The following is a 10,485-nucleotide window of genomic DNA, read 5'->3' on the forward strand; positions in this document are numbered from 1 at the left end:
GGTGCTCCAGCCCCCTGATCACCTCCTTGGCCTCCTCTGGACCCTCTGAGCAGTCTTCTTTCCAGCAGTGTCCCTGCTTCCTTTAAGGCTGTTTCTTTAAGGATTATTTAGCATTAAATAAACTTATTAAATTGTGCTGCTAATTAGAGGGACTTATTAATCGGACTAGAGGCCAGGAGCAGCTTTTGGCCATTAACAGGAGAGCTGGGAGCAGTGAGCCACAAGCAAGATGCCACCAGGTCTCTCTGCAGCTCAGATTAACCTCATGTCTAGCACTCACCTTGGCTGAGAAACATTAACTGCTCCAAGAGTCACAGAAATGCTGACTGGGACTTGCTGGGAGCAGTGCAAATAATCACACTCCTCCCTTCCCCCACCTCCCCCATCTCCTCCTTGCACTGCAGCTACCTGCAGGGCTACTTTAAAGTTCCTTCCAGAAAGGAGAAATAAAAGCAAGCAGGATAAAATCAAGAGCAATAATCAGTCTGCAGCTCCATCTAAGAGCAACAGGCCAGGTCACCAGGGCCAGCCCCAGCAGCTCTTCATTCTAGATGGAGCTCATGTTAAGGGAAGTGCAGAAGGCACTCAGACACTCTTGCTTTCCAATGCTGTGACAAATCTATTTCTCCTGAAGATGCACTAAAAGCAGCTGAATTTGTTTTGACCAGCACACTGTCACCCTGTCTTAAGCCTCCTTCTTAGGCTGCCATCAATCAGCCTCCCCCAGCAGCTGTTTACAGCCATGGACAGGCAGAATGAGATTTTCCTGAGAGACAGACACTTTTCTTGTCACCTTAAGTACTTCCCCTGAACCCAATTTTTCCAGGAGTATTAGGAACAGAAGTAATTTTCTCAGAGCTGCAGAGGGCTGAGGAAGCAGCCAGCCCTGTACCCAGCTGTAAACACTCAGTATATGGAGGTAAACAATCAGATTTACCACCAGATTTGTTTCTGAGCAGCAGAACAGACCCAGAGCCCAGCACTCTAACATTTTCATAGCACTGCAACAACAGAAATTATCATTTCTTGACAACAAGGCTCCCAGCTGTGCTGCAGAGACAAGCAGAAAAGGGAGAGGTGTGGGCATGCAACCCCAACCCCCCTTGGTCACAGCTGAGAGAACTAAACCTCCCCCAGAGGGAAAGAGCCTTCTCTCATCTCAGGGTGCTGGCAGGGGCAGCTGCCACAAGCTGCATGAGAGCCTTGTGATGCCAGGGCAGTGAGAGCAAGGGATGGATCCCAGCAAGCACTGCAAGAAGCACTCAGCTGCAGCAGCTCCTTTGCCAGGCTGCAGATGTGGGGGTGAGGCTGAAGGGCAGTGCAGGAGGATGAGGTGGTTAGAGGGGGAACTCATCACACTGCTGTGTTTCTGCACAGGACCTACTAAAGCCAGCAGAAACAAAGCCCAAGGTGACCAAGGCTGGAAGAAGAGACAAGCCCTGCTCCTGCCTGCCAATTCCTGCTTCAAAACAGCTCTTCCACCACTTCTCCTCACAGAACCAGGAAAAGGGGCTGGAAAAATAGCTTAAAATCATGACTCCAACCATTAACTCACCACCAAGCCTGCTGCTAAACCATGGCCCTCAGCACCACATCTCCACTGCTTTTAAACCCCTCCAGGGATGATAATTCAACCACTGCCCTGGACAGCCTGTTCCAACGCTTGATGACCTTTTAGGGGAAGAAATTGTTCCTCATGTTCAACCTAAACCTCCCCTGGTGCAAAGATCTCACAGATGAGATTTTTGGGAAGGGAACTGGACAAAGTTCAAGAAACTACAGATGTGTGTGAACAACCCAAGGGCAAACACAGCCAGTGATCTACTTTAAAATCAGTTGTGGACAAGGCCCAGTGCTGGGCTAGAGGGTGAGCAAGCACCTAGGGAAGCCTTGACACCCACAGAAGAGCTGCCAAAACAGGGGGCAGCAGCACAGCCACACTTTGAGTCAACACAAACAAGGCTCAGTCAGCAGCAGGCCTCACCAGTAAAAGTTTAAGTCCAAAGTCTAACCTGTGCTGCCATCAAGCCCTATGACCATTTCACGTGGCAGAAGCTCCTCTCAAACCATTTTGTCAGGAGGTTGCTTTCTCACTTCAGTTTGAGCAAGCAGTGACAGGAGCAGGCAGGACCAATGTTAGGAATGAGCTGTTCCTATAAGGCTGCTTCTGCTCTTCTGCAGGCTACCCCAGAGCTAAGCTATTCAGACAGAGCCCCAAGGTGCTCAGCAGTCTTCACAGAATGGTAGGGGCTGGAAGGGACCTTCAGAGATCACCCAGTTCAACCCCCCTGCCAGAGCAGGGTCACCCAGGAACACATCCAGGTGGGTTTGGAAAGGCTCCAGTGAAGGAGACTCCACAACCTCTCTGGGCAGCCTGCTCCAGGCCTCCAGCAGTGAAAAAGTTTTCCCTTATGCTCCTGTGGAACCTCCTCTGCTCCAGCTTGCAGAGGATAATTATGGGAAAAGTTGAGCTTAATGCAGGAAGTTTCCTTCCAACCTGCATCAATATACAGCAACACCTCTTCTCTTTAAAATCCATGGCAAAGCCTCTTGCCAGGGATTCAGCTCCTTGTGCTCAGACCACAGCTACATGTGGAATGCTGTCCCTGTACACTGCCTGCTCTCCAAAAACAAGAGTCAGCAGGGAAGAATCCTAGAATGGCTCAGGCTGGAAGGGACCTCAGAGGTCATCTGCACCAAATCTCCCCACCATGCCCAGGGACACCTCTCAACCAGACTCAGCTGCTCAGGGCCTCATCCAGCCTGGTCTTGAACACCCCCAGGCAGGAGGCAGCCACAGCCTCCCTGGGCAGCCTGTGCCAGACTCTCACCACCCTCACACTGAAGAACTTCTTCCTCAGCTCCAGTCTAACCCTGCTCTGCCTCAGCTCCATACCATCCCCCCTAGGCCTGTCTCTAAACACCCTCAGGAAAAGTTCCTCTGCAGCCTTCCTGCAGGATCCCTTCAGGTAGTAGAAGGCAGCTCTGAGGTCCCCCTGGAGTCTTCTCTTCTCCAGGCTGCACACCCCCAGCTCACAGCAGAGCTGCTCCAGCCCTGTCCTGTGTACATCTGGTATCCACACACAGGCTCCAGCTGCAATAAGCTCATCCTCCTCCTGTTCCCTCCCTCCAACACCACAGAACAAGATTTAAATCCATTTGCAATTCCCAAGGCTCATGACCCATGAAAGAATTTCTTCACAGGAGCCCTGAGTTACCAGAGAAGTGCCCAGAGCACCCTGTCTGCACCCAGCAAGGTGCATGGTTGGCTGTGCTTGCAGCACACAGCACTGAGCCACCCCCCAGCTCACCTCCATCATCCAGGGGCCGTTTCTGCACTCCATAACCGTAGACTGATGGGTCCACAAGTGTGGTAGAATTATTCAAGTGAGGAATATCTCCAATTTTAGCAGCAATCTGCAAAAGAAGAGGGGATGATAAAAGCTTGCTTAGCACACCTGGAGTTTCAGCCACCACAGCTAAACACTCTCCCTCACTCCAGCCCAAGCTCCCCTCAGCTACTCCCCACAAAGGTGGCTTTCTCTCAGTGCTTCATTTGGAAGGGAACCAATTTTCTGCTTGCTTTTAATATTTGTCTCATTGAGCTCACATTCAGCCAGTTCCTCTTCCTGCCCATAAGCAGCTATTCAGTGCCTGGAACCCAGGTTCAGGTTTGTTGACTCCATGCACTGCTGTGACAAGCTAAGTCTTGCAAAGAGGAGAGCCCAGACGAGCTCCCAGCTCTGTCCTGGAGGAACTGCCAGCAGCACAGTGTGGAGGAGGGCTCCAGGCTCCCTCCTGCACACCCAGACAGATGGAAATGCAGAGCTGCACATCAGTGGAGGGAGCAGAGGGAAAAGATGGAAACACCCAGCACAGAGACAGGTTTGGGAAGTCCTTGTCAGAGGCTGGATCACCCTATAGGGAGAAGCAGCCAGTGGGCAAAGAAGCCCAGAATGAGTTTCCATTTCCTGCAGCAGTCAAGGCAGCATGGGCATGGCTACCACTGCCTGTGCCCCTGCTGCCATCCCCAGCAGAGGGGGAGCCACCATTCTCTGCCAAGCCAGGATGCCAGGAAGTGTCTGAAGGGAAGAGGAGGCAGCCAGGTGCTGCAGTAAGGGGACTGAGGTGAGCAATTCAGCTGGGTGAGAGACACCTGAACACCTCCTAAGCAAAGTGCTGGGTGGGTGGCAGCAGGATGGGACCAGGCTTTTGCCAGTGGTGCCCAGTGACAGGACAAGGGGTAACGGGCACAAATTAGAACATCAGAAGTTCCACCTGAACATGAGGAGGAACTTCTGTAATTTAAGGATGATGGAGCCCTGGAGCAGGCTGCCCAGAGAGGTGGTGGAGTCTCTATCTCTAGAGACAATCAAACCCAGCCTGGATTTGTTCCCGTGTGACCTTCTCCAGGTACCCCTGCTTTGGCAGGGGGGTTGGGCTCAATGATCTCCAGAGGCCCCTCCCAACCCCTTCCACTCTGTGACTCTGTGAAGTGTAAGGCTAAGCCTCTCTCTAATGACATTTGGGAGCCATACCACAGAGGGATGCTGACAGGGGAGAGCTCTTTCACCTGCTCCCCCAGCTCAGGAGTGTAATCCCACTCTAGTAACAGCCTGCTGCATTCCTTCAGTGCTGCACCCCACTTTATACTCCCTCAGGGACAGGCAAGCTGCAGCCTCCCAGCACCCTTTGCCCACATCAAGTCCCTGGCTATAATAAGCAGCAGAACAGAGCAGTTCCAGTAACAAATATAAAGCCCAAGGTCTCCAGCAAACAGAAAGCTACCAAAGAGGACCTTTAGCAGCAGTCTGACCTCACTCTGCTCTGAGACTGCACCAAAGAATAAGCAACAGGAAGAGATGAAAGAGCATTTTACACAGGACTGAAATGAAGGGAAGGGCAGGTGACAAATGGAGCTGAAGGTGTTTGTAAAGCCTTTCTGTTGCAGTACAACTCAAACACCTCCAGCATCTCTGGTCACTGACACCACAGGCTGGGCAGTTGTTTATTCCACTGCAGCAAGATTCAGAACCACAGGGTACTGGGGAAAAAAAAGAAAAAAAAAAAAGCTATTTGAAATAATCTTGAAAGATTGAGGGCACTGCTTTTAGACAGAGAATAGCAAACATTCTCTGCAGTGCCTTGCATGAAAAGGGCTCCAAGTTGTGAGCATTCTCCTCTCAAAGCCCATTCTGTCCTGTCCTCTTTTAGAAAGTCAACAACTTCCTTGTGCCACAAGTGCCAGGAGCAAGGGAATTAAAAAAAACAAAACCAAAAAAAATCTTCCTGCAGGAGCAGCACAGTGATCACACAGTGAAGCTTTGATGACAACCACCTTGGACATCAACATTCCCAACCAAGAAGCAAGCCCCCAGAAATCTAATTGACCAACACACCTCACTCACTCCACAGCAGGCAGTGCCAGGTGAGGGCTTGCACCGCATCTGTGGGTCCAGCCCTTTGCCCACAGGCTTTGCCCCTCAGTTTGGGATGCAGAGAAGTTTAAGGTACAAAGAGCAGAGAAGTTGAACTCCTTCAGTGGTGGAAAGTGAAAACATCTGTGTCTAGTGTATATATACACAAATGTGTATTCTTTAACAGTCTCTTAACAGCTTTCACATCATTCAGATTCATAGAACAGTTTGGGTTGGAAGGAACCTTAAAGTTCCAACCCCCTGCCATGGGCAGGGACGCCTCCCACCAGCCCAGGTTGCTCAAGGCCTGATCCAGCCTGGCCTTGAACAGCTCCAGGTGACATCCACAACCTCCCTGGGCAACCTATTGCAGTGTGTCCCCACCCTCTCCTCAAGCTTCAAGCCACTGCCATGCCAAAGGGAACAGTGTCAGGTATGCCACACCCTGGCACGTTTTGGGACCGCTGATGCCCTCTGAGCTCTCCTGCTGTCAGCAGTTGCCTGAAGAAGTGTCAGTGCTGGGTGAGAGTTTGGAGCGCCAATCACACTCCACACGTTGAAGGGAAAGAAAAGGAACTGTCTGGAGGCAGCAGAAGCTGCCTGCAAAAGGAAGCTGGCATGAAGCACAAAGGTGGGCATGAGCAGATCACCAGCACCAAGGCTTTGCAAACTCCCACTCATGCTTAGCACACAGTTATCACCCTGGCACAGTCCTCCAAGTAAAGGGCAAAACAAGCCAGCCAAAGCAATTTGTCCATTATCAGCTTTGGGGATAATTTCCTAGGGTTTTGTTCCCTCCTCTCTTTAAATCTGCCCACTTATCTCTGAAGCCTCCCAGCTGGCACCAGATGACAGGCAGCCAACCGGCCAGCACCTCACTGCAGCAGGAAAAAAAACACCTGGAAAAGCAAGAGCTCAGCTTTGGAAGTAGATGGAGAAGATCCAATCCATCCTAATTCCTTACAGTCAACTTCCAACGGGGGGACCTCAGTTTTTTACTACAGGTTCAGCAGGGAGATAAGCAGGAAAGCCAGAACACAGCAAAAGTAAGCAGAGCTAACCCTTATCTGACTGAATGACCTTGAGTCATGTGCTGCTGCCCACTGCTTTTGTTCCCCTCTATGCTACTCTTCATTTTTTGCCTTTTTATTTTCCCCTGATCTCAACACAGTCATTTCACTAAGCTCTGAAAAAAGCATCACTACCACAGACACTGCTCCTGCACCTGCTTCCCCCCCCCCTAAAAAAAGCTCTCCAACAACCACTCGAAAAAGACACAGCACAAACCTGAGCTACAAATTGCTATGTTAAAAAGAGAGTAACTCCCAAAGTGGTGTGAGGGCTACCTGCTCTCCCGACCCATGGCAGGGTCCAGTAAGAACAGCCCAGGTCTGAAGAGGCAATCAGTAAGTGCTGCAAATACAAACTGTACTGAGAACAAACTGCCCAGGACAACAGGAGAGGGTAAGAACCATGCAAGAGGCTGTTCTGCAAGAACAAGGCTCAAGGACAGTCAGATGGAATCCAGGTTTGGCCAAAGCAGAGGCAGCTCTGCTTATTTCCTGATCCCACTACTCAAAAAGTGCAGCAAAGCTCCTCTCTTACCTCCCCCCCACCCTAAAATACCACAGGAGAAAACCCACCCTGCCTAGGAGCAGCCAACAGCTCAGCCACCACCTACGACCCAGGAACTCAACCACTCCAGGAGTGGTGCAGAAGATGCAGGACAGAGCTCCAGCACTTACTTGGAAAAAAAAAAAAGGCATTTTTTGATACATCTCAGATATTTAAGAGTCCACAAAAGATGCAAACAAGTCCAAAAGCAAGGTCCAAGTGATTTCTTTCAGAGCTATCCCAGCTTCCCTGCTTGTGCCACCTCACATCCCAGCGACTCTGAGGAATGCAGTCACTGTGATTATCAGGGAGGTCTTCCCTCTCCTGAATTCTTCAGTTATTAATAGCTAGGCACAGTGCTCCACAGCCTGCTAGCAGTGTTATGGCTCTCAGGAGAGTTGAATTCACTCAATTTGATCACTACTCTTAAGTTAGGATTCAACTTGGAGTCAAGCCAGGGATGCCAAACCAACCCACATATAGGAACTACAACTGAATTCTCTCCCTCATCCCTGAAGTCCTTTCCTTCCCCTCCCTCATCCCTGAAGTCCTTTCCTTCCCTCATCCCCCCAAGGCCAAGCTAGCACCCAGAACGCTTCCAGGAGTGGCCAGGAGCATTAAAAATCTGGCATCTAGGTACCAGCTCAGTATGACTCAGACAAACACAACATTAAATGTGCTCAGTGAAAGCTCTGCCATCACCTCCAGAACACCTTTGGGTTTAACTCCATCCTCATCCCCACCTGAGTCACAGCCAGCAAGTTCCCCCACAGACTGCTTGGGTAGTGAGGTCAATCTCCACCTGCTGAGCAAAGGACACCTTCTCCATTCATGTTTGGTAGCAAAGCACCAGTGAGAACTTAGCCCTGCAGGAAAAGATACCTCCCCCCTTACAACATCTCTACAGAACCAGGTTAAATCAAGGCCTTTTGCAAGGGGCAGGAGGATATTTTAGCACCTGCCAACAAGTCTTTGTGAGCAGCAATGGAAAAAAAACCCACAAAACTAAATCAGATTCACAGGCAGCACACAACTCACTGCAGAAAAATGTAGGCCACTGTGCTCCCAGGAACATGGGCAGAGCAGATGTTTTTCAACACTCTTGTGCACGGAAGGTAGCAGGAAGGCTGCTAGGCTGCAGCTGACAGCTTGGAAGGTTCTAAAATCCTCCAGTGCAGACTAACTCAAGCTGTAAGTGTACAGAAACCCCAAAGATTCTTTCAGGAACAATGACCTTAACAGCCACAGCAGGGCAAGGGAGCACAGCTGGCTTACAGAATTAGGCAAAGAGGTCAAGGGAGCTTCTCCTCCCCCTCTGTCTGCCCTGGTGAGGCCACATCTGGACTACTGGGAGCAGCTGTGGGTTCCATGCTTCAAGAGGGACAGGGACTTGCTGGAGAGGGTAGAGTAAAGGGCTACAAAGATGTTAAGAGGATTGGAACACCTCTGATGAAGAGAGGCTGAGAGAATTGGAGCCTTTTAACCTGAGGAGGAGCAGCCTGAAGGGGGATCTGATCAATGCTGATCAATACTTCAAGGGTGGCTGGCAGCAGGATGGGGCCAGTCTGCTTTCAGTGGTGCCCAGTGACAGCACAAGGGGTAATGGGCACAAACTGGAACATCAGAAGCTCATCTGAACACAAGGAGGAACTTCTGGGAGCAGGCTGCCCAGAGAGGTGGTGGAGTCTCCATCTCTGGAGCCATTCCAAACCCACCTGAATGTGTTCGTGTACACCCCCCTCCAGGTGACCCTGCCTTGGCAGAGGGCTGGACCCAGTCTCTAGAGGACCCTTCCAAGCCTCAGCACTCTTCGATTAGCTAATGCTCCATCTCCTCCATGCGCAGGGCCTGCCACATTCCCCTTACAAAGATGATGACAGCAACCACACCCCACCAGTGCAAACCAGTTGTCAGTCAGCACTCTGCTTTAGCATCCCAGGGCACCCCTCTTTCACATCTCACCTGCTGCTGGGTTCCCACTGGGTCACTCTCAACATCCTCACAAAATAACTTCAACAGGCTGCAAGAGAGCAGCAAAGGATGATTTTCTTCTGCACCACCAGCATGCTCCAAGCTTGCTCAGCTGCTGGCAGGTGATCACACTGCAGAGCAAGGCCATCAGTAACAGACAACCAGGTGAAGCCAACCAGCTGCAACACTTCTTGGTTTCATTTCACTAAGCAGGGAGCTAACCCTGGGCTAACAGCAAAGCTTTCAGACATCCCACACCACCGAGGCCACAGCACTCTGACAGCCACCCAAAGCAACCTGGGTACTCATCCAGGAGGCAGCAAATACACAACCTGCCTGCTGCTGAGACAGAAATAATGACCCAAGAGCAGACTAGCTGGGGAGCTCCTCTGGGAAGGTGGAGGTTGTTGAATCAGCAGCAAGCACCTCTGTATGAGAGGCTGAAGAGCACACAGAACACAGACTTGCTGCCACACTGATGGAGGAGTGAGCCACAAGTGATACTAAACCACTTAAGTCCCATCAGAGTATCATTCTGATGGGTCTTAGGGTCCAGCTTAGCTCCTTCAGAAGTTTCTCAGTAAGATGAAAACAGTGAGTCTGGGCAATGCAAGGAGATTTCTCCTACCTGGCCTGCAATGTGGGAAAGAATAAAGTCAGGGTGGTTAAGAACCAGCTGGGCTGTGGCCCTGGTGCTCAGCTGTGTGACATCTCACACAGGTCCAGTCACTAAGCACACGTATAGCCTGTTCAGAGCTGGAATAGACACCCACAACAGACCCAGAGCAACTGATGCACTGAACAGCCACAAGCTCTGTGCCATCAGCAGCAGCTTCCAGTTTCTGGAGCCACTTTCCAGGAACTGAGGAGCATGCAAACACCTGGAATGTCCCATACAGATGACAAGGTGCTGGTTTCTGCAGGTCTGGGCATTTTCACAGGATGTTTCCATTTTAGCACCTTGCAAACTCAGAGGTTCCTTTAGGGAGGGCTTCACTCCCCCACTCTCTCTCCTTCCCTGCAGGGAATGCAAAGCTGCCCCTCTGCCAGGGTTCCTATCGATCAACCTAACTCACAATTAAGGCCTCGTTTTAAAAAAACCCGAATTAACCTTGAGTTCACACCCACCCACTGCAAAAGTGCAAAGCGACAGCTTGGCAGACGAGAGCTCCCGCCGGCTGCAGACCGCCTCCCTCCCCGCAGAGCGGGGTTTCTGCCGTGTCACAAGCCCCCAGAGCTCCCTAGAGGACCCGCCAGCTCTGTCATCCCGGGAGGGGGGCAGCGAGGCCGGGGCCGTCCCCCTCCCGGTGGCTCCGCGCCCCGCCTCAGCCCCGCGGCCTAGCAGCGCCCCGCGGCCTCCTCCCGCCCCCGGCCCGCCCCGCCGGCCGGCGCCTACCTGCCGGACCCGGTGCAGAGTGTCGACAAACCCCTCGGACTTGATCCCCACGGGCGCTGCGCTTTGCCCCTGCGCCAGCTCCGCCAT

General features: G+C 51.6%; 1 protein-coding gene across 1 annotated transcript in view; it reads right to left on the bottom strand.

Annotated features, from left to right (window-relative positions):
• Positions 1-10,485, bottom strand: part of FUBP3 (far upstream element binding protein 3) — a 41,776-nt gene extending 31,291 nt beyond the window's left edge. The window contains exons 1-2 of the mRNA XM_054393274.1: positions 10,399-10,485; positions 3,312-3,417 (exon numbers count right to left, since the gene is read on the bottom strand). Coding sequence (XP_054249249.1) covers positions 3,312-3,417; positions 10,399-10,485 — 193 coding nt within the window. The remainder of the gene's footprint in view (positions 1-3,311; positions 3,418-10,398) is intronic.

Source organism: Indicator indicator, chromosome 28, assembly GCF_027791375.1.
Source record: "Indicator indicator isolate 239-I01 chromosome 28, UM_Iind_1.1, whole genome shotgun sequence".
Classification (NCBI taxonomy): domain Eukaryota; kingdom Metazoa; phylum Chordata; class Aves; order Piciformes; family Indicatoridae; genus Indicator; species Indicator indicator.